Below are 23,090 nucleotides of genomic sequence, written 5' to 3' on the forward strand. Positions count from 1 at the left end.
TGTGTGCCTAGCTGTTGTGTAGCTGCTAGCTCCTAGTAGCCTATAGCCTACCATGTTTACCTTTTGTAATTAACTTGACTAAAATACAAGAAAATACTAATCTTGTGTGCTTCAATAAGAGGACACTTAAATATTTTCCACTTTTGCATAAGTAAATGTGCTACAGGACCGCTTGTATCAGACTGCTTATATTGGAATGTTTACAAGCAAGTCAGTATCTTTCAATACTGTTTTTTGCTATCGAACCAATATCTCATACCAATATTGGATTGGGTCACTTCTAGTTAAATTATTATTTATATATATTTCACACTAGCTATGTGCGCATAGACAAAATTAATCGGATTAACAGCCTAACCGGAAACAAATGGTTCATATGTTTACACGCCATTCGTAATATTCTTACCCGATCACACACGTTCGGAACAAAATTTAATGTCAATAGTCATTCAGATTGGACCGCAAGTAACACTTTTCCCGAAGTTCGGGTCAAAATTATCCTTATTGCGCATGTCTTTGACATCAGCTATACTTTGGTGGTGGAGGGGGGACCAATTCAACATGTGCAGAAGTAGTGTTATATGCTGATGTTTGTTGTTCTAAAACCGAGACAAGCAAAAACAAAAGTATGATCCGGAGTGTCATGTAACAATAAAAGGAGTGATCCAGTTGTCATTTCAACAAATTGTTCAATTCACGACTTTACAACTACTCCAAATCCTAACTGCTAGCCTCAGGCACGTACACAGACTGTCGTAACATTAAGACGCGCGGTAACTCGAACATATCACAAACGGAGGGCAAAGAAGAGCTCCATTTCAAAAAGAGAGGTAAAACAAAAGTAGCAAACAGAAGGAAAAATGTAAAAATAAATAACGTGACAACGCCTGACAAGCAGAAATGCACAGAGCCATGTTTGTTTAAAGCGGAAGTCACTGCTTCTTCTACTTCCGTTAACGATATGTGTTGCGCATGTCAAAATCAAGTATTCTGATTTAAGTGTGATGCATGAAAATGCTCGTCATCATTGGATCATTTTTTTCAGGGTCCATGTACACACTAACATTTTAATCCGAATTGTGATCAGATTAAATATTTTTTGCTCATGTCCACGTGGCTGTTTATTGCATGTAAAAGTATAATTATTCTCTGTAAAATGCGTAAATATTTTTGGGTGTCTGGACCGCATTAATTGCCGTTATATTATTTTTTTGAGAAATATGTATTTGGATTTCCAATTATTCGGTTTTTGCCTTTTGGAATAGATTAACAACAAAAATCGAGGCACCAATGAATTGTTAGAATGCACATAAATAAGTTTGATGAAAATGTGTTTTTGTTTTCCTGAAATCTTTGTTCTTTGTTTTATTCTGGTTACAATCATGATCAACAAACTCAAAGAAAAACAAAATCACGTAAAAATGTTCAAGTAAAAGTATCGTCATCTGCTACCTGTCCTGTATTCACTTGGTAATAACTCAATACCAAAAATGTGTATTATCGCCCACTTCTCCTGCCCATATCAGAGCTGTAACATTAAAAGAGACATGCAATGTTTTTCACAGAGTAAAACAATTCCTGTGTAAAATACCCCAAGGATCAATAATCACAGTTTATTGATAAGCCTTGTACAGAACGGTGACCCATGTTGACCCCACAAAAAGATTAATTTCCAGGGCAGGCCTTCAGCTCTTAACGCCATCAATCAGAGACGTTCAATCATTGACAAACTTTCCAAATTCTTGTTCTCTTCTTCATCTCAGCTGGAAAATGAATCCAACAGGAAGCAATTTCAACTTCTCTGTTTATGGAGCCAATTCTTCTTTGATCTTCATTGACAGACAAACAGGTTTTTGAACCTTCAGTGAAAAGTCCACGACTGGACATCCTTGTGTAATACAGCCCAGGGAGATGATGTCTACGTGTGGAGAGAAATACCTCCCTAGGTTTTGTGTTGTCACTCCTCCGCTGGCTTCTATCAGCAGAGCTGGAAATCTTTGCTTGAGGGCAGCAGCTGCAGCATGGAGCTCCTGTAGAAGTTGATGTTAATTTTACCAAACAATGCAATAAGTATCAATCATGATATTTTCTATACCTCTGGCTGGACGTTATCCAGCATAACAATGTCTGCTCCTGCAATGGCCGCCTCAATGCCCTCCTCAATAGAGCAGCACTCCACTTCAATCTTGCTGCTAAAGCCACATACTGACCGGGCAGCTTTCACTGCCTGGACATCAAAAGGATCATATTTGAGAGCACAGTTTATGAAATATCACTTATGTAGGTAAATGTATAGTTTTATACAGTTTACACTAGGGGTGGCAGGTTTATCCAAATATCAATACTGTAGTATTATTGGTATAATTTAGGGCTGGCAAAGTTAATGCTAATTTACTTTAATGGCACTATATTTTCTGGATTATCGTGCGTGTGTCATGTTTGACCCTCAGTCCACACCATAGCAGGGACCCACACACCAACACCGCAGCCACAAGTGGGAACAAACACAGAGAAAAAATGGACCACGAAGACCACACATTGAATAGTGAGGCCGGCCCAACAACACCGAAACTATCCGCATCTGCCACAGCCAAGTCATCACAGGAGCGAGTCGTGATCACAAGAACAAGTCGTGTCCCAAATGACAATTGCTGGCAGGTAGCTGCTAACTATGGATTAAATACAATTGTGGCGGTTAATATTTGAATTATTTGTCCACCCCAGTAGCCTTAGTATAAATTAAAAGTATCATATCCTCACTCAATGCTAAAGGTGCAACTACTAAATACTGACCTAAAGTGGGTGAATACAATAAGTCATTTTTAATTGACACCAGTTTGTAAAAATGCATTTTCACTTTGACATGAAAGGAGCTTTGGTTTTTTTTGCAAATTATTGTTTAAAAACCCAAATTAAATGAACCTCGATTGTATTCATTAAAGCAATAAAAGGCTGAAATCCAAACATGGTGAATACTTTTGCATGGCACTGTATTGATATACAGTATTGTTGTTGTCGAATGCAGGAGGGTTTTTGGAGGCAAACAAATCCAAAAGAAGTAAAATAGAGCCACAAGTAGTTTTTGCTATTGCTTGCTTATTTTGCAATAAATTTAAATAAAAGAGACTAAGAAATAACTGCATTATTTTAGCCATTTTGACATTGTCTTAAATTGTTACCTTCACCAGAAGGTTATGTAGCTGTTGTTTTTGTTTGGTTGCTATGTTAGTTAACAAAAAAAACCAAATTGTTATGGACAGTTTTTGGGAAACTTTCAGGAAATGTCCGAAATAGGATAAGGAACAAGTGATATGATTTTTGGCTTGATCCAGATCATTCCTCCTTCGTTACCAAACGTTTACGTAACCATTGTTTTGTAGGTAAAACAAGTAAAAGTTGCAATACATAGTTGAGATTGTCCCTTGTCGGATGGATTTTGTGACATGAATGTTAAAAAAATTGTATTTTACTTTTAAACTACAAACCATCTCGATACGATGCTGTTGAAATAAAAATAAAACGACTTTCAGTGCATTGAAAATGTCATGTAAACATGGGTGATTTTCAAATAGGATTTGTTAACACTTGATCTTGTTTTCACTAACCGTGTTATACATTTAAACTGTAAGAAGACATAAAAGGACCACTCGTGTAGCATGCTTACCTCTGTTATGCTTCCTGAAGTCCAGACATGGTTGTCCTTTAGCATGACCATTCCACTCAGGTCCATCCTGTGCATGGACACAGCACCCACCAGCATGGCATACTTCTCCACAATGCGGAAACCAGGGGTTGTTTTACGTGTGCCCGCCACTTCTCCGTGCCATCCCCATGCCGTTGCCATTTTGCGTAACTGAGAGCATCGAGTGGCGATCCCTGAGGCGCGGGCCAGGCAGTTCAGAGCTGGCCTTTCACCCAGGAGGAGACATCGTGCTGGACCTCGTACCACAGCAGTAAGTGTGACAGGATCTGGACCTAAAATGAACACACCTCAGATGTAACTGAAACATAAAAGGATTGTTATGCTTTTGCCTACATACTGGGGGTAGGCGGAGCAATCCAAATATAATACCAATATGCCGCGTGTTTAGATTCATATTTTTCTGTTCTGTTTCATGCTTATTTTCACAAATACTACGTATTATTTAATTCTTATACCAATAGTACTGTACATATATCAATTGTTCACAAATTAGTCAGTTTTATTTATATTTCAAATTTTTTGTTCTGTGTTTTAGTGTGATTGTAATCCCAATCAACAAATTAAAGGCAAATAAATCACAAAATAATTCAAGAATCTTACAAATGAATAGTTTCTTTAATACCAAAAGAAAGTGCATCTCTACCCTCCTCAAAAGCGCACTAAAAGACCACCTCCAAGCAACTACAACCCTAGACTAACACCCCCCCCCCACCCCCCCACCACCACATCCCACCTCCCCGGATTGTAATTAATCAAAAGTAAATAATCAAATGTGTATACTTGTTCTTATGCTTTCTGAGCTCACTATGTTCACTGCTCGCTGCACATATCCTACGAAGTCAGACCTACACTGTTTCAATGTCCATTTCTCAGATGATATTATTGTTGATGACCAAAGTGCTGATATCAACCAAACCTACCCTTTCTTGTATTAATGTAATAATTAAAGTGTATATACTACTTTCAATTAATAATTGTCATGCATATCCATTTTTATTTGGTTATTTAATTTCTGTCAGTTTTTTTAAATCTTGCACTTTTACTCATGTCTTTAAACTAAGAGGTCTATTTATTGGTCTGGGAAGGCTATTTATATAGCTAGTGATACTGGATTTTGAATGTTTTTACAGAGGAGCAAAAAAGAAAAATATTGAATATTTTAAGTTACGAGCTCGTTCGTGTAACAAAATTTGCTTGTAAGTTGAGTTATGACTATACTTACCTTACCTGTGCTGTTTTTTTTATATATAACCCCCCGGCCTGTTTTAACTGTACTGGAGTGTCAAACAAATTGTGGTGGATATCGCTTACATGTGGTGGAGTAGCTTCCTTACACAAGCATTGAAATATATACTTCGACGCCGCAATGAGCGCTGAATCATATGTTGGATGCTGCCGTATTGGATGTGGCAAGAGTGAATGGAGATGAGTCATGAGCTGCATGGAATTGTACCAACTGGTTTACAGTCTGAATCAGATCTCATGGGAATACCTTGCACAGGTAAGACTGAACAAATACTTTTGATTAAATGTGGCTATATTAACATCCATCCATTTTCTACCGCTTGTCCCTTTCGGGGTTGCGGGGGGTCGCTGGAGCCTATCTCAGCTGCATTAGGGCGGAAGGCGGGGTACACCCTGGACAAGTCGCCACCTCATCGCAGGACCAACACAGACAGACAGACAACATTCACACTCACATGCACACACTAAGGCCGATTTAGTGTTGCATTAACCTATCCCCAGGTGCATGTCTTTGGAGGTGGGAGGAAGCCGGAGTACCCGGAGGGAACCCACGCAGTCACGGGGAGAACATGCAAACTCCACACAGAAAGATCCCGAGCGCAGGATCGAACCCAGGACCTTCGTATTGTGAGGCAAACGCACTAACCCCTGTTCCACCGTGCTATATTAACATTTTATACATTTCTGATGACCGTGTGAGAATGGGTAAAAAAAAAAAGATATTAAGGTACTTTATGAAGCGATATGGCCAAAATGACGCATCACAACAGCAAAGCCAACCCGCTCAATGAGGCGTCTACATACAGTGCATTTGGAAAGTATTGACAGCGCTTCGACTTGTTCCACATTTTGTTATGTAACAATCTTATTCCAAAATAGAATAAAATAATCTTTGTCCTCAAAATTCTACACACAATACCCCATAATGACAATGTAAAACATTTATTTTTTAAATTGTAAATTTATTAAAAATAAAAAACAAAAAATATCACATAAGTATTCACAACTTTTGCTCAATACTTTGTTGACGCACGTTTGGCAGCAATTACTGCCTCAAGTATTTTTAAATAGGTGCATTCTGGCAAAATTTTTACAAAAAAATGGCTTTTGTCTACCACCTACTCAGTGGCCTAGTGGTTAAAGTGTCCGCCCTGAGATTGGTAGGTTGTGAGTTCAAATCCCGGCCGAGTCATACCAAAGACTATAAAAATGGGACCCATTACCTCCCTGCTTGGCACTCAGCATCAAGGGTTGGAATTGGGGGTTAAATCACCAAAAATGATTCCCGGGCGCGGCACCGCTGCTGCCCACTGCTCCCCTCACCTCCCAGGGGGTGAACAAGGGGATGGGTCAAATGCAGAGGACAAATTTCACCACACCTAGTGTGTGTGACAATCATTGGTACTTTAACTTAACTTTAACTTGTCTAGTTACTATACCATACAGGCATGATTGCTGTAGAGATGGTTGTCCTTCTGGAATATTCTACCCTCTTCACAGAGGAATGCTGTAGTTCTGACAGAGTGACCATAGGGTTCTTGGTCACCTCCCTGAATAAACTAAGATAAATGCAGCAATCTAAAGAGACATGCTGGATGAAAACCAACACTTCCCATCCAACCATACGGAGCTTGAGAGGAGCTGCAAAGAGGAATGGGTGAAACTGACCTAAGATAGGTGTGCCAAGCTTGTAGCATTGTATTTAAAAAGGCATGAGGCTGTAATTGTTGGCAAAAGTGCATTAAGACAGTATTGAGCAAAATCTGTGAATACTTATCTACATGTGATTTATTTTTATTTATCCATCCATTTTCTACCGCTTGTCCCTTACGGGGTCGTGGGGTGCTGGAGCCTATCTCAGCTGCACATAAATTTGCAAAATAAAAAATATATACACTACCGTTCAAAAGTTTGGGGTCACCCAAACAATTTTGTGGAATAGCCTTCATTTCTAAGAACAAGAATAGACTGTCGAGTTTCAGATGAAAGTTCTCTTTTTCTGGCCATTTTGAGCGTTTAATTGACCCCACAAATGTGATGCTCCAGAAACTCAATCTGCTCAAAGGAAGGTCAGTTTTGTAGCTTCTGTAACGAGCTAAACTGTTTTCAGATGTGTGAACATGATTGCACAAGGGTTTTCTAATCATCAATTAGCCTTCTGAGCCAATGAGCAAACACATCGTACCATTAGAACACTGGAGTGATAGTTGCTGGAAATGGGCCTCTATACACCTATGTAGATATTGCACCAAAAACCAGACATTTGCAGCTAGAATAGTCATTTACCACATTAGCAATGTATAGAGTGTATTTCTTTAAAGTTAAGACTAGTTTAAAGTTATCTTCATTGAAAAGTACAGTGCTTTTCCTTCAAAAATAAGGACATTTCAATGTGACCCCAAACTTTTGAACGGTAGTGTATATTTTCAAATTGTTATTATAGGATATTGTGTAAAGAATTTTGAGAACAAAAATGAATTTGATTTTGGAATGAGGCTGTAAGGATAGGCTCCAGCACCCCTGGTACCCAAGAGGGACAATCGGTAGAAAATAGATGGATGGGCATAACAAAAAATGTGGAAACAAAAGAGTTACGCTACCATCTAGTGGACGGATTTGGAAGGCAAGTTAATCAGCCAAGGTGTAATGACTGGATTGTGAGCTAGGGTGAGGCGATAACGGCAAATCTTAAAATACAGAATAAATAACAGCACCGAATTCATCAGTGGTGGTCCAAAGGTAAATGTCATAAACCGCCACAAATAAATGAATATATGGGAAACCTTCAGCTTAGTGGGTAACTTGTGTGTAAAAATACTGTTTTGGTTGTGACTTACTCTGCATCCTTGCTGCCTGTTATAGCAATTACAACCCATTGTGTATTAGGGGTGCAACGGTACAGGTAACCCACAGTTCGGTCATAACTTGGTTTTTTGAATTTCCGGTACGCTTTTTGTGTTTAAGTAGAACAACTTTTTTTTTCTATCAAAAATGTCTCTTTTATGCCTGTTAGTAAAAACTGCTTTTTGCAGTGTAAAAAAAAAAAAAAAAAGTATCACTGGTGTACTGAATACTATAAGACTTTTCTTAAAGGGGTCATATTGTGGTTTTTTTTAACATTCAAAACACTTCCTTGTGGTCCACATAACACGTAATGGGGGTTATTTGGTCAAAATGTTGCATAGATTGTTTTACAGACTGCCGTTTTGTGGGCGGTCTTATTTACATGCCTCCACCTCAATTGTGTATGTTGTAGCTTTTAGCATTTCCATTTTGAATCTACTGGCCGATATAAGTTACAACTATATGCTACTCTGTACTAAAAATGGCAACAGTGGAGGATGCATGACAGTGCATGTACTGTACGAGTCAGTCTGTCCCATAACATGATAGAGAAAAAGAAAGAAACTTACTGACTAGGTAGGACTACAATGGTGGATTCCCGCAAATCTCTTCGGGTAAAACTTTAGGTATCAGCTGACGTTACCAATTGGAAAAACGTTGCAAATTGGGCAAATTCCAAACTGCTCGTTTGGAGAAAGAATTAAAAAAACAGATTGTTTTATTAATATCTCTGCCATGCCTCCATTATTTTATTTAAAATGTCCAGGACTTATGCAGATCCCAAATACACAAAAAAAAATGTACTAATAGTTAAGAACAGTTAGTTTTGCATAATAGGTCCCCATAGTTACGGAATAAAACACTTTCCAATGATAAATTGCCCCTTATTCTTTGACCCTTGTGTACACAAAAGCTTCTAATCAGTGGTTTGGCAGCAGTATGCGCCATCACAATTTAATGGCAAGCACTGAACCGAATTGCGGATATTTATTAACTTACATGGCTCATATTTAATGAAAAGACATTAAAGGTAAACTGCACTTTTTGGAATTTTGCCTATCAATCACAATTTTTATGCAAGACAAGAAAACAAGTTTTTCTTTTTTTTATGCATTCTAACTAGTAAATGCGATCAAACTTACAATAGAGCCTATGAGTGTCGCTCTATTCTGCCTATAAAGCCTTTAAAAAAACTTCCAAACGCCTCCATTAAGGTTTTATATACATGTTGTAAGTATATATGTAATGCAGTAACAGGCACATTTATAATAACACGTAATATTTACGTATTTTGCTTATTTTAGGCTTACGCGGCATGTTAATTTCAAAAACGCATCACGACTTGCTTTTTTCTTCGACAACATCACTGATTACGACTCACTGCAGACATCATTTAAAAACATCCCTTACGGTACAATGTCTGCTGTCATTAAGATGTCGACTGATAGAATATTGTTATAGTCCCGTTTAGATGAGGATTGACTCATAATTCTCGTGTGGAAAAGGGGGGTGGAACCAAGCGTCTAAATTAAATAAATGATAAATGGGTTATACTTGTATAGCGCTTTTCTACCTTCAAGGTACTCAAAGCACTTTGACAGTATTTCCACATTCACCCATTCACACACACATTCACACACTGATGGCGGGAGCTGCCATGCAAGGCGCTAACCAGCAGCCATCAGGAGTAAGGGTGAAGTGTCTTGCCCAAGGACACAACGGACGTGACTAGGATGGTAGAAGGTGGGGATTGAACCCCAGTAACCAGCAACCCTCCGATTGCTGGCACGGCCACTCTACCAACTTCGCCACGCCAAATTGGCTTTTAAAGTGTACCAAGTTGTCAGATTACGTCATCGTCCTTCTACTATCAAGGTGAGAGGCAAGATTTATGATCTAGAATAAACTTTAACGAGCACGAAAGCGAGGAAGCAGCTCACCAGATAATGATGTCAACATAGCCACATAAAGTGATCACTGTGCTGCTATAGTTTGTTAGCGCTTATAATAACAATGGCACTAATGCTTGGTTAATATTCAAGTCCCGAAATGTAAGTTAAGCATTATTGACGGTTTTTGGGTGGTTATTTAATGGGTTTTATGGGCGGAATGGAGAAACTCCCATTGGCTCCATTGTAAGTGGATTTAAATGTACGTTTATTTACGAGTTAGAATGCATTTAAAAAATGTACATCCGTTGTCATGTCTTTCATAATGATTGTAAACGATATGTAAAATTTCAACAAAAAAAAGTGCAGTTGCCTTTTAAAGTACAGTTTGAATTTGAGGTAGTACAGAATACCAATGTGTGCCAGCATGAAACAGGTTCAACGATCATTTCAGGATCAGGTTTTTCCCACAAATTGTGGATAAAAACTTATTTTGTGCGGGGATGTGAGGAAAATTGAGAAAAAAAGAAGTGTTGCCACGCAAACCCCAAAATAAAATGTTGAAAATCAAAACTACATTTCCTGCAATTGGGTACATTTCTGAACTATATTTTAAAATTATATTAATTCCAATCTACCAACCTGTTTTTGCTGTCTTTTTGATACTTACATGCCACATGTAATTTACCACAAAATTTACTTGAATCAGTATTTAGATCATTTACTAACATTATTATCATTGAAAAAAGTCATCTAAAATTATATAACATGCATGCAAAGAACTCAGAAAACATTTCCCATTGGGCAACTCTGTCCTGTAAAGAAGCCCCCTCGGGTAATATACATCTATTGTGACCTTTGTTTACAATCCGTCACGTCAAGAATATACATTCTCGCTGGTTAGTATTAAATACTGGTTCGAAACTAATTGTAATCACCCAAATATGATAAGCAGCAAAGTGGACTGCCTATAACGTTGGGGCTTGGAGAGCAAACGGAGGCGAAAACAAGTACCGTATTTTTCAGACTATAATCACAGTTTTTTTCATAGTTTGGCCGGCGATGCGACTTATACTCAGGAGCGACTTATGTGTGAAATTATTAACACATTACCGTAAAATATAAAATAATATTTTTTAGCTCATTCACGTAAGAGACTAGACGTATAAGATGTAATCGGATTTAGCGATTAGGAGTGACAGATTGTTTGGTAAACGTATATCATGTTCTATATGTTATAGTTATCACTATTCTTTATTTATTTTAAATTGCCTTTTAAAGGTCTATTCTTGGTGTTTGGTTTTATCAAATAAATTTCCCCAAAAAATGCGACTTATACTCCAGTGCGACTTATATGTTTTTTTTCCTTCTTTATTATGCATTTTCGGCCGGTGCGACTTATACTCCGGAGTGATTTATACTCCGAAAAATACGGTAAGCTCGCTAGGTGGTTCACTAACTAGCGAGCTTGTTTCGGTGCTCCTGATCATCTCCCCGTCTTGCAACTCAATTTAGGCAAGAGGAACAGGGAGTATTTGCGGCTGAGGCAAGTGTTCAACAAATTTTGTTCAGATCCTATTTTCTATTGATATTTCATTTAAAAAAACGCAGAAGTTAAATTTTCACACAAAATAAAGTTTAAAAACGCAGATTATTGCATACATTTTACATGTCTGTTTGGGGCAAAAAAACAAACTCAAAAGTGTTTTTAGTACATATTCTATGAGGGGTTAAATTTTAAAAAAAACTATAAAAATGTGATTAAAACGTATTCAAATATGTTTTTAAATGATTCTGATTAACTTAGTAGGTACATTAAATCTCCCAGTCTGGCCCGAAAGTTCAATCACAAGTTGTACCTGCGAGTCCGCATTGTGGGCGGAATACGTTCAGGTGACAACATGATGCTGTCTCTCGAGTGATGCGTTCCACAGATTTGAATGACGCTTCTTTAAAGACGTGTCTTTCAAATTCTCTTGCTTGCGCGTGACATAAACCTTTACTTTTTTCTTCTGTACAACGTGAGGAGGAGTGAAGAAAGCATGGGTAAAGGGACAACGGTACATTATGACGTTGGGAGGGCTTTTCGCCACTCGCACAAGCACGCGCCCTCACACACGCACTGCAAACTGAATGTTACCGTTTAGGGGTGTAACAGTACACAAAAATTTCGGTTCGGTACGTACCTCGGTTTAGAGGTCACGGTTCGGTTCAATTTCAGTACAGTAAGAAAACAACAAAATATACATTTTTTGGTTATTTATTTACCAAATTTGTAAACAATGGCTTTATCCTTTAAACAATGGGAACACTATAATAATTCTGCCCACGTTAATCAACATTAAACTGCCTCAAGTTGTTGCTCAGATTAAATAAAATGACAAAACTTGTCTTCTACATATAAAAAGTGCAACATTAAACAGTTTCAAGTCAACTCATCATGCTTAATTTATTGCAGCATTTGGGAAGCCTGTAGTTGATTTTTATTATGTAAATGTTATAATTTTATCAACATGTGATAGCAGGGACCCTGCCATTCAAAACTAGGCTGCTCCATTACTAATGATTAATGTAACTATAGCTGAAAAAATAGTACAATACAATAGGAGAGACTATTCATCCCTGAACACCATGGAGTTCATGTAGGCTTAATGATGCAGTTACATTATTATATCAACTATCAGAGACAGAAACTCTTCATTTAACATAATGTCCTTTTTTGCTGCTTCAACACAGCTCAATCAACACAGAAAAAGGTAAAGTGAAATAACAGACAGACGGGGCTTTGCTGTCCGTAACACACACACACACACACCGCAAAATGAGCTAACGTTACGCTAAAAGCTAATTAGCCTTCACCTCAAGCCAGGACTGCGAGCGAGCTAAGCTGCCGTTTATGTTTCTAGAAGGTCAACGGGCTCATAGTGATGTTACCAGCAGTTGACTGGGAGGTGTTTATTATAATTTGGGGAGAATCCGCTGCCTGATGCTTACCTGCTAAACACCTACCTGCTCATCATGACGCTGGAGCACGGACACCATGCGCTCTGAATACGCACTGCTGGTTGGCTGTTACCGCTCTGAATATGCACTGCTGATTGGCTGTTACCGCTCTTATTGTAACCAATCAGATGGTTGTGTGGGTGGGACAATGCTGCGTGCTGTGTAGAGTACTGACAGAGACAGAGGCAGAACGAAGCGGAGCAGCTTGTTAAGACTTTAGCTTAGGCGGCTACTTGATATGTTCGTGTGGAAACTTGTTCGGTACACCTCCGAACCGAACCGAAACCCCTGTACCAAAACGGTTCAATACAAATACACGTACCGTTACACCCCTAGTACCGTTGCATCCCTAGTGTGTGTCAACTTTGCATTTTTATATCCAGTACATCTGATAAGATAAAAAACTGACCAACTTCATCTCCATCCTGGTAAAACCAATCCACAGTGCAGCCGACCTCTGTGAACACTGCTGTGAAGAACGGACTTCCTGCCAAGATGCTGTGTGGGCTTTTACACAGCAACCTGGCCTCAACTTCCTGAGAGCCCACACACACGCCTGCTGGATCAAAGTTCGGCGTGTCCTCTTCAAGCCACTGCCTTGCCATGCGAGTCAGAGTGTGTGGGGGGATTGAATGAGCGGGAGTGTGTTTGGATGGAGTCATCCTGTACAAATTCACAAAACAAAGATTTTACACCATGACATAGAAACACAAAGTTTTGACGGTTGTGTTTTTTTACTGTGTATTAATAGGGCTGTATGCTATTCGACTACACTTTTAGAATGCTAAGGACCCTTCACCATTATTCCTATATTGTATCTAATGTCAATGTAAGGCTGGAGGTTGGATAATATTGCCATAAATACAGCCATAGGGTCATACATTAAAACACAAACAATATAAAAACTAGTCAAACATCCTCGACAGCGCTGCCACTAACGTTCTATTGACTCAGCATGACAATTTTTTCCAATTGTTTAAATCAACCGTAATTGTGTTCATTCTGTCTAACAATGAAGTGCGCTGAAAGCAGGCCAGCATTATTTTGCTAGTATAATGTCTATATTGTGTGCATGGCAGGTTAAATACATTACTGCCAACATTTAAGTAGCCTGCTTAACATTCAAAAGTAGGGATGGGTGATATGATCTAAAATCAATATTGAGATATACATTAAAGCCTCCTAAGATAACAATACATAGCAAGATTACTGCACACTGTGATTACTCTTCTGTTGTTGTGACGAGCTAGGTTAGGGGTTAGCATGGCTTCTTAAAGGATTAATACAAGAGGGGCAACTCTGCACTGTACTTTAGCACAGCCAGCTGACCACATAGGCGGCCAATAGTAAAACGACAAACAAAAACGCCATGGTCGATTACGTCGATTAATCACGGCAGCTTCTTGCGACATAATCAACAGTACAGTAGACGTGTACGCCATTTCCTTATTAAAACAAAAATGCTTACATTGTCTTTTCCCTTTCAATGGGCACATCTTCAACAACTCCTGTGTATTTCCATTTTAAGTGTTCGTGCATCGTCCTCTCCTTTTCAGTGGGAGCATCTTCGACAATTCCTGTGTGTTTCCTTTTTAAGTGTTCGAGCATCGTAGTTGTGCTCTTGTGATAAGCCAGTGATGTTTTACAGAGTGAACAGACCACTCTTTTGTCCCCGTCTGTGGTAAAATACACCCATACTTTCGACGCTCTAGGTCTTGTTTTGGGACTCATACTACATTCCGACTCGCCGGTCGCCGCCATTTTTCGTATCAAAACAGTGAGGGTGAGGGGGAAGAAGGGGCGCCCACAGCACGCAGGCTGGTGTGGAGGTGAATTACAATGAAGCGTTTATGACAGGAGACCAGAAGAGAAAAAAGGCAGACAACAGTAAAACGACGCGTTTATTAGCCTTTGGGGTCAATGTATGTTTTTTCATTGAAAATTATTTTAATAATTATAATAATTGAAAAGCAATAAACAATAAGTGGGTTGCAATCACGTAACCAGAGGGACATCCGGGCACTTCTGGGTTTCATGCGATGGTTTTAAGCCCCATTGGGCTATTGTTTATTTATCTGAATCCGTGCAAATGTAGGCCTATTTTGAAAGGTTTAGAGGCAAATATAAAAGCAATCATGAAAAAAATATTTCAAATGGGATGTAATGGATTTTTACACTCTCAAGAAAAATATTAACAGGAATAATTTTACAAAATAATTTTTCATATTCTAATACCAGAACCGGATGTTTCAATTAAAAAAAACAGACCGTGGACCGGGCTATTGCAAAAAATAGTGTGGTGTGGTGTCGTATCCCGCGTTCATACATAACAAAAACCCCACATTGATCCACGATCATCTAGTATTCAGGGTGGGTCTGTGTAAGTTTTGGTATTTTCAATTTTCTTTTCATAAATAAAAATGAAAAAACAAAAAACGTCTGGTTTTTTAAAATTTTGTTCTACAATACCATCCATCCATCCATCCATCCATCCATCCAACTTCTTCCACTTTTCCAAGGTTGGGTTGCGGGGGCAGCAGCCTAAGTAGAGAAGCCCAGACTTCCCTCTCCCCAGCCACTTTGTCCAGCTCCTCCTGTGGAATCCCGAGGCGTTCCCAGGCCAGCCGGGAGACATAGTCTTCCCAACGTGTACTGGGTCTTCCTCGTGGCCTCTTACCGGTCGGACATCCCCATAACACCTCCCCAGGGAGGCGTCCGGGGGGTATCCTGACCGGATGCCTGAACCACCTCATCTGGCTTCTCTCAATGTAGAGGAGCAGCGGCTTTACTTTGAGCTCCTCCCGAACGACAGAGCTTCTCCCCCTATCTCAAAGGGAGAGCCCCGTCACCCGAAAGAGGAAACTAATTTCGGCTGCTTGTACCCGTGATCTTGTCCTTTTGGTCACAACCCAAAGCTCATGACCATAGGTGAGGATGGTAACATAGATGGACCGGTAAATTGAGAGCTTTGCCTTCCAGCTCAACTCTTTCTTTACCACAACGGATCGATACAGTGTCCGCATTACTGACGACGACGCACTGATCCGCCTGTCGATCTCACGATCCACTCTTCCTTCACTCGTGAGCAAGACTCTGAGGTACTTTAACTCCTCCACTTGGGGCAAGATCTCTTCCCCAACGTGGAGATGGCATTCCTCCTTTTTCCGGGCGAGAACCATGGACTCGGACTTGGAGGTGCTGATTCCCATCCCAGTCGCTTCACACTCGGCTGCGAACCAATCCAGTGAGAGCTGAAAACCCTGGCCAGATGAAGCCATTAGGACGACATAAATCTGTCAAAAGCAAAGACCCAATCCAGCAGCCACCAAACCGGATCAACCGAATGTGTCAAGAAATGATGTCCATAAAAGTTATGAACAGAACCAGTGACAAAAGGCAGCCCTGGCGGAGTCCAACCTTCACTGAAAATGGGTCCAACTTACTGCCGGCAATGCAGACCAAGCTGTGATCATACAGGGATCAGACCGCCACAATTAGACAGTCTCTTTTACAAAGAAATGGCTTTTGTGTACCACCTACTCAGTGGCCTAGTGGTTAGAGTGTCCGCCCTGAGATCGGTAGGTTGTGAGTTCAAAGACTATACCAAAGACTATAAAAATGGGACCCATTACCTCCCTACTTGGCACTCAGCATCAAGGGTTGGAATTTGGGTTTAAATCAGCAAAATAATTCCCGAGCGCCGCCACCGCTGCTGCTCACTGCTCCCCTCACCTCCCAGGGGGTGGAGCAAGGGGATGGGTCAAATGCAGAGGGTAATTTCACCACACCTAGTGTGTGAGACTATCAGTGGTACTTTAACTTTAACTTTAAACAATCAGGAATCCTCCAAGGACGCTCCTATCATGACAACATGAGACTGCCATGGACATTATTGAATACAGGGAATTAATTACACATGATGGTCTTCTGCTCTTCTTGGACTTTTATAAAACACTTGACTCACTGGAACGTGGTTGTGGGCGTCGTAGCTCGGTTGGTAGAGTGGCTGTGCCAGCAGCTTGAGGGTTTCAGGTTCGATCCCCGCTTCTGCCATCCAAGTCACTGCTAGTGTCCATGGGCAAGACACTCCACCACCTGCTCCCAGTACCACCCACACTGGTTTAAATGTAGCTTAAAGATGGAGATAATGGGTTTCACTATGTAAAGTGCTTTGAGTTGCTAGAAAAAAGCGCTATATAAATATATTCTCATTTCATACCTACTAGAATAATAAAAAACATAAACCAGCTGATGAGTGGCGACTTGTCCAGGGTGTACCCACCCTTCCGCCCAAATGCAGCTAAGATAGGCACCAGCACCCCCCGCGACCCCAAATTGGACATGCGGTAGATAATGGATGGATGAACCAGCTCAACTTTAATTTCATTTGAGACTCATCATACATGAAATGGTCAACATGGTGAAATAATATAAATATGGAGGACTGGAAACTATAGATTTGTATTGTTTAAATCAGTGGTTCTCAAACTTGTTTACCCAAGTACCACCTCAAAAAGAACTTTGCTCACCAAGTACCACCATAATGACCAACATTGAAATACAGCAGCGTTGTAGGCCTACATGTTCATTAAAAACAAGGCAGAAGTTTTACTTAGCAAGTATATTTAATATTTTTCTTCCACTGTAAAATTACACACAGTTTGAACAGTAACATTGTGTTTGAATATAGAAGAAAAAAAACATTTTACTTTAATCGAGTGATTCTTTGGCGAAATACTAGATGAAGCCATGATAACACTAGTGGTACTCGTACCGCAGCCTGAGAATTACTGGTTTAAATGGTACCCTGAAATTGAACTGCTGGAAGTAACGCATTAAAATTTGTGATTTATTCTGGTACTGCATACCCCAAAAATATTTCATATTTTAGAAGCATTGAAGTTCTATGATATGCGACTTTCAAATTAAGAAGCTTCCTGTTAAATAATCACACTTTCACAAGCAGATGTTTCTTAAAGGAAGATTTAGATGACATAACTTGTCACCTCATCACATTCCAATATGAAAAACAGATGTATTTGACACATATTCAAGTGGTTGTATTATGATGGCTGCATGCAGAAAAGTATTTGGTGGGTTGTAAATATTATGCATGCACAAAGAAATGTTATTAACTATGAGCAATACATCTCACTTTCACCCACCACTTTCTGAATTGAAACAATTGCACAAAGCATTGCCAAAACAAATCTTATTTCTGCTTAAAAATTGTTTGCCACACCATCCATTATTACTTCCACAACGAATCTTACACAACATTTCATTAATGCACTAACTATTTCATTAAATCATGTCTTACAGTACATTTTAATCCATGCAAACAAAACAATAATACTGTTTTTATTAAATTTGATGAAGACACAATTTTAAAAATACAAAACATTATATTTATTTCTTCAATTACCAGCCAAGGTAAAATAAACTCATTTTAAAACCACAAACAATCTTTATCCATATTTTTGGTTAAGTAAACATGTCCAAATACTGACAAATCGCTTTGTTACCTGCATAAATTTAGCTTAGTTTGGCATTCTTTAATTTTGTTTTCTATGTTTGTTTTCTTTGAGGTTTTTTTTGGATAGGTTATACATGAATTTAAGTAAATAAATATATTACCTTAGACCAAGGGTCCAAAACATTGAAAGAGCCATATTGGACCAAAAATACAAAAAACTAATCTGTTTGGAGCCGCAATAAATGAAAAGCCGTATATAAGTCTTAAAATGAAGGCAACACATGACGTAAGTGTCTATATTAGCTATAATAGCCTACTATCAAAATTACAATGTGTCGCGGGCCGAAGCAAACCTTCGTTGACAGAAATGTTGAAATGTAATATTTATTCTACACATTTTTACAACATTAGAAACCATTAGTAAATCAGAGGCTAATCAGAAGGTTAGGTAACTCCTGGAAATTACTGGCTTTTAATGGCCAAATGTATAGATGTGTGTTTCCAAGTTAAAGGAAATGGCAGGCTGTCTTCTTTTAATAGATTTATTACAATCTTTGGCAAGCTAGGTAATGTTTGCTGTGGTCTGGAACAACATGGCACACAAACAACTATCTGAAATGCAGCCAATATTACATACAGATCGTGTGTCATGAGCCATACAAAACTAAATCATATACAAAGAGGATAAAAGTAAGGGATATTAAATTAGCTCAAATATACCTACAAATGAGGCATAATGATGCAATGTGTACATACAGCTAGCCTAAATAACATGTTAGCATTGATTAGCTCGCAATCATGCACTGATCAAATATGCCTGATTAGCACTCCAACAAGTCAATAACATCAACAAAGCGCACCTTTGAGCATTCACGCATGCAACTTTTGGTGGACAAAATGAGACAAAGGAGGAGTGGAAGATTTTACATGTAAACAAACTGTTGTCACAGTCCGCCCTATGGTGAGTTCAAGAACCGCTGAAAATAGTAGGACAAAACGGTTTTCACAAAATACTCTCATCAGTGAAGCATACACACAAACATATTAAACAGTGGGCTTTCTAACAATTGGAAAGGTTTGTGTCATGTTTGTCCTCAAACAAAAAACATACTAGAACAAAAAAATTATTTTCCCCCCATTTTTTTCCATTTTCAACCTTTTTTAAAAATGCTCTAGGGAGCCAAAAGGGCGGCACTAAAGAGCCGCAGGTTGCTGACCCCCGCCTTAGACTTTACAGGGACATTTTTATTCACACATTCATGGATTGGAAACAATTCATATTTTTAAGGTCCAAGCAAAGTCCTGATACATTACAGAATTCTTGAATATTTTCAATAGCAGTTGGTTCTTCATTTTTTAGGATAAGAGTTGTTTCATCTGCAGGTTCAAATATGGTGATAGGAAATTCGGTTGTGCCTGAGACTTGTAAGACACAACTATTAATATTATCTTAAAGTCCTCTAATTATCTCCCGACACCAAATCCAGTGTGTTCCAGCATTAGAAAAAGAAAGTAATGTTCCAGTTAGTCAAGCATTTTATAAAAGTCCATGAAGAGCAGAAAACCATCATGTTTAATTAAACCCCTGTGTTCAATTATGTCCATGTCAGTCTTATGTTGTTATGAATGGAGCGTCATTGGAGGACTCCTGATTGTTTAAAAAAATATTAGTACGGTACCACGTGCCTGTGACAGTGGCTAACATGTAAAGAAAATACTTTAGACATGGCACAAAATTTCAGGTCTTCTTCAGAAATATCTAAACACACGTATCAACAGAAAATGAAACTGAAAAGAAAACCAAAATTGATGTGTTTTTAAAAGTATATTCCAACACCGGAACCGAAAGTAGCTATTTTAGAGACAGGACAGTGGACTGTCCTGTAAGAAAATCTGAACTATGATGCACAATCCTTTTTGTCTCCACTTTTCTATTATATATGCATATAAATATCTGTATATGCAGACGTTAGACCTTGTTGTGCCATGTCTAAAATATTTTCTTTGTACGGCTCCAAAGACATTTTAGCCAGACACACGGGTCCTGCCGTATCCTCGCTTTTAATTTGAAAATATCCGTTTTGGTTGGTTTTTCCGTTTTTGTTTACTGGAGAATTTCATTTTTCTTTTCAAAACCAAAAATGAAAAACAGCTTGTCTTTAAATTTTTGTTTTCTTATTTCAAAATTAATTCAAATAAACCAGTCGTTTTCAGTTTTTTGATATCCCTTTATTATAAGACATTTGAAATACCAAAACCTGCACTGACTGTTTCTGTTAACTGGGGATTTCCATTTTTCTTTTCAAAACCAAAGAAAAGACAAACGCTTTGTCTTTCCCTTTTCTTTTTTGTATTTTAAAACGAAATAAAAAAAAACTATCGTTTTTTTGTTTATTCATTTTTATTTATGAAAAGAAAACTGAAATACCAAAACATACACTGACCCTATTCACAACGCAGGATACAACACTACATTTAGTTTTTTCCAATACGCCACTCCGCTGTCTCGTCTTTAAAAAACAACTTCCGGGTTTTGGTCCGGGTTTTTTTTTTTCATTTCTGCTGACTGGTGAATTAAAATTGTTCTACATTAAAATATGAAATCAAAATCAAACCGTTTCTATAATTATTGTCGTTTGACACCGAAACGGCTTTGTTTTTTCATGTTATTTTAGGTTTTCAAAATAAAATATTTTTTATTTTAATTCCCATTCATGAAAAGAAAATCCATTGAACAAAAGATACACGGACACGTTTGCTGTTTCACAGAGTTAACTGTATTGACAGCTCACCTTTAGCAACTAAATATAATAAATGGATAATACTATAAGGAATGACTGTGCCGTTCTTCACATTCCAGACCCTATTGTTTCACTAAAATGTAAAAATGTAATGCAACACACTTACTTTCATCTGTCTGGTTATGGTTTCCTGTCGCTGACCAACTTCGGAGAATGTAGCAAGAGCAGAAAAAAATGTCAGGTGGATTTTGCCCCTTTGTGTATGTTGTGCAATGTTAAAGAGCAAGTACTATCATTGGGAACATACTGATTGTGGTCTTTCACAAAACAGATTGGGTATTTGCAAAAACTAAAACAGAGGTGTCCAAAGTGCGACTCAGAGGTCATTTGCTGTCCGCAGTTTTTTTTTGTCATTAGCATGTGGTACATTCTAAAAATAAAAATACAATTAAATATGGCCCACTACAGAACATTACAAAGAGGATTTAGCGGCATATAATATAAAATGTTATGAAGAAAAGTTAACATGGCCTAGCATGCATCTGTTGACCTGTATGCAGTGCTGTTGAATAATAAAAAATTTAAAAAATTGTAAAACCCTTTACTACAGGTGGTGTCAAATGTACGGCCCTGAGCCGTATGAGTTTGACAAGAATTAAAATGAGCTGCTGTTCTAAATGTGTCCACTGGATGCCACAATAGCAATTCTGTTAGGCAAGCAAACGGTTTATACTGAGGCCAAGCAAGAGGTACACAGTAAAGGGTGACTGTGGCTCCTCCTCCTCGACCCACATGAAACTTAAAACCTGCCGTTTTATGTCTTCTGCTTATTTGGCACACTTACTCCCCCAAAAGTGAACTTAACCCTTTTGAATGGTTTTTACCTCCGTTTCTTACGTGTTGAGTGAGCACTGGATTGAAACATGGACATGACAAAGGAGGTATTTGATACCTCGAAGAGATTACATGTTGTGTTTTTTGTTTTAATCACAGAAAGACTGTGACTTAATCCTGGCTTTGTAGATGCACCGAGACAAAGTCTAAATTCATTGTGTTTTTGATACTGCACCAATTTCCTAAAAATGTTCAAAAAACTTGAAGTGTTTTGTCCAGAGGATCATTTGTGATGTGTACGTTTTCAGAATGGGCTTGTTCTATTTTTGGCCAAAATAAAACAAAGAAAACAACCTGGAATTGTCATTACTTTGAAGTTGTCATGCCATGATTTTACCATTCCGGCCCACTAGGAGTAGATTTTTTTCCATGTGGCCCCTGTGCTAAAATTAGTTTGACATCCCAGCTTTACTACTTTTTTACTAGGATGCCAAATTGTAAGTTATATCATTGAACATAAAACGCATCTCAAAAAGTTTAAATGATATATTTTTGTGCATGATTTGGAAATACCAGAATGATTAATTTACAGCAGAGCTCGACTATGAGGCTGATGAAGAAACTATCTGGAACGGCATGGGGAGCAGGGCTCAACATACAGAATAAGTTGTACCTTAAATACGGAACAGCAGCTTGGGGTACAACAGCCAAGACCATTTCTCACAGATTAGGCAAAGTGCAAAACCAAGCATATATAGGATCATCTCAGGTGCTATCAAATCAACAACTATTCAAGCCATGGACACTATCACTGGTTTGCAGAGTTTTGAGGGAAGTCAAGAAGCCAAAATCCTCACCCAAACATCAAAATTAAAATCATCAATTGAACAAAAAATGTCTGTGCCTTCAAGTCAAGATATAGGCTTTAAACGAACCAGCTTCATTCACAATGTAAAGTGACTTATATCAAATAGCACTTTTTTCTCCAGTGACTTTACATTGACAAACCCATTATCCACATTGAAGCTACATTTACACCAGTGTGGGTGGCACTGGGAGCCAGGTGGGTAGAGTGTCTTTCCCATGGACACAACGGCAGTGGCTGTGATGGCAGAAGCTGGATTTGAACACAGAAACCCTCAAGTTTCTGGTCATGTGCTCTACCATCTGAGCCACATCGCCCCAAGAAGCAAGAAGACTAGAAAGAAAATATTCAGAATTAAAACACCAAGAGAACAAAACAATACCAACACACGGTTCAGTTCCAGCATGGGAAAGAAACAAGTTACCAGAAGTCAGGGATTCTATTCTGGACATCCTCAACAAGGGAACACAGTCAGAGCTAGTCAAAAGAG

At 38.6% G+C, this 23,090-nt stretch overlaps 1 protein-coding gene across 2 annotated transcripts; it reads right to left on the reverse strand.

Moving 5' to 3' along the window:
- Window positions 1-1,338: 1,338 nt before the first annotated feature.
- Window positions 1,339-21,222, reverse strand: LOC133633914 (nicotinate-nucleotide pyrophosphorylase [carboxylating]-like). Of its 2 annotated transcripts, none has more exons than XM_062026721.1 (5): window positions 14,153-14,479; window positions 13,094-13,347; window positions 3,665-3,975; window positions 2,096-2,227; window positions 1,339-2,030 (listed from the first exon to the last, which is right to left on the reverse strand). In XM_062026721.1, the coding sequence occupies exons 1-5, from the start codon at window positions 14,443-14,445 to the stop codon at window positions 1,806-1,808; spliced, it is 1,215 nt and encodes a 404-aa protein (XP_061882705.1). In that variant the 5' UTR covers window positions 14,446-14,479; the 3' UTR covers window positions 1,339-1,805. The 2 variants fall into 2 exon arrangements, with proteins under 2 accessions (XP_061882705.1, XP_061882706.1); XM_062026722.1 differs by lacking the exon at window positions 14,153-14,479 and adding an exon at window positions 21,068-21,222 and having other exon boundaries at window positions 1,340-2,030.
- Window positions 21,223-23,090: the final 1,868 nt, after the last annotated feature.

This window comes from Entelurus aequoreus, linkage group LG18, assembly GCF_033978785.1.
Source record: "Entelurus aequoreus isolate RoL-2023_Sb linkage group LG18, RoL_Eaeq_v1.1, whole genome shotgun sequence".
NCBI lineage: Eukaryota > Metazoa > Chordata > Actinopteri > Syngnathiformes > Syngnathidae > Entelurus > Entelurus aequoreus.

What these genes read in the sequence shown, in the direction of transcription:
- LOC133633914 (XM_062026721.1), bottom strand. Translation starts at nt 14,445, where the DNA reads ATGGCGGCGACCGGCGAGTCGGAATGTAGTATGAGTCCCAAAACAAGA. An exon ending in CCAGGATGGAGATGAAGTTG is followed by an intron (nt 3,976 to 13,093) that starts GTCAGTTTTTTA and finishes TGTTCATTTTAG; the next exon opens with GTCCAGATCCTGTCACACTT. An exon ending in TGGATAACGTCCAGCCAGAG is followed by an intron (nt 2,031 to 2,095) that starts GTATAGAAAATA and finishes CAACTTCTACAG; the next exon opens with GAGCTCCATGCTGCAGCTGC.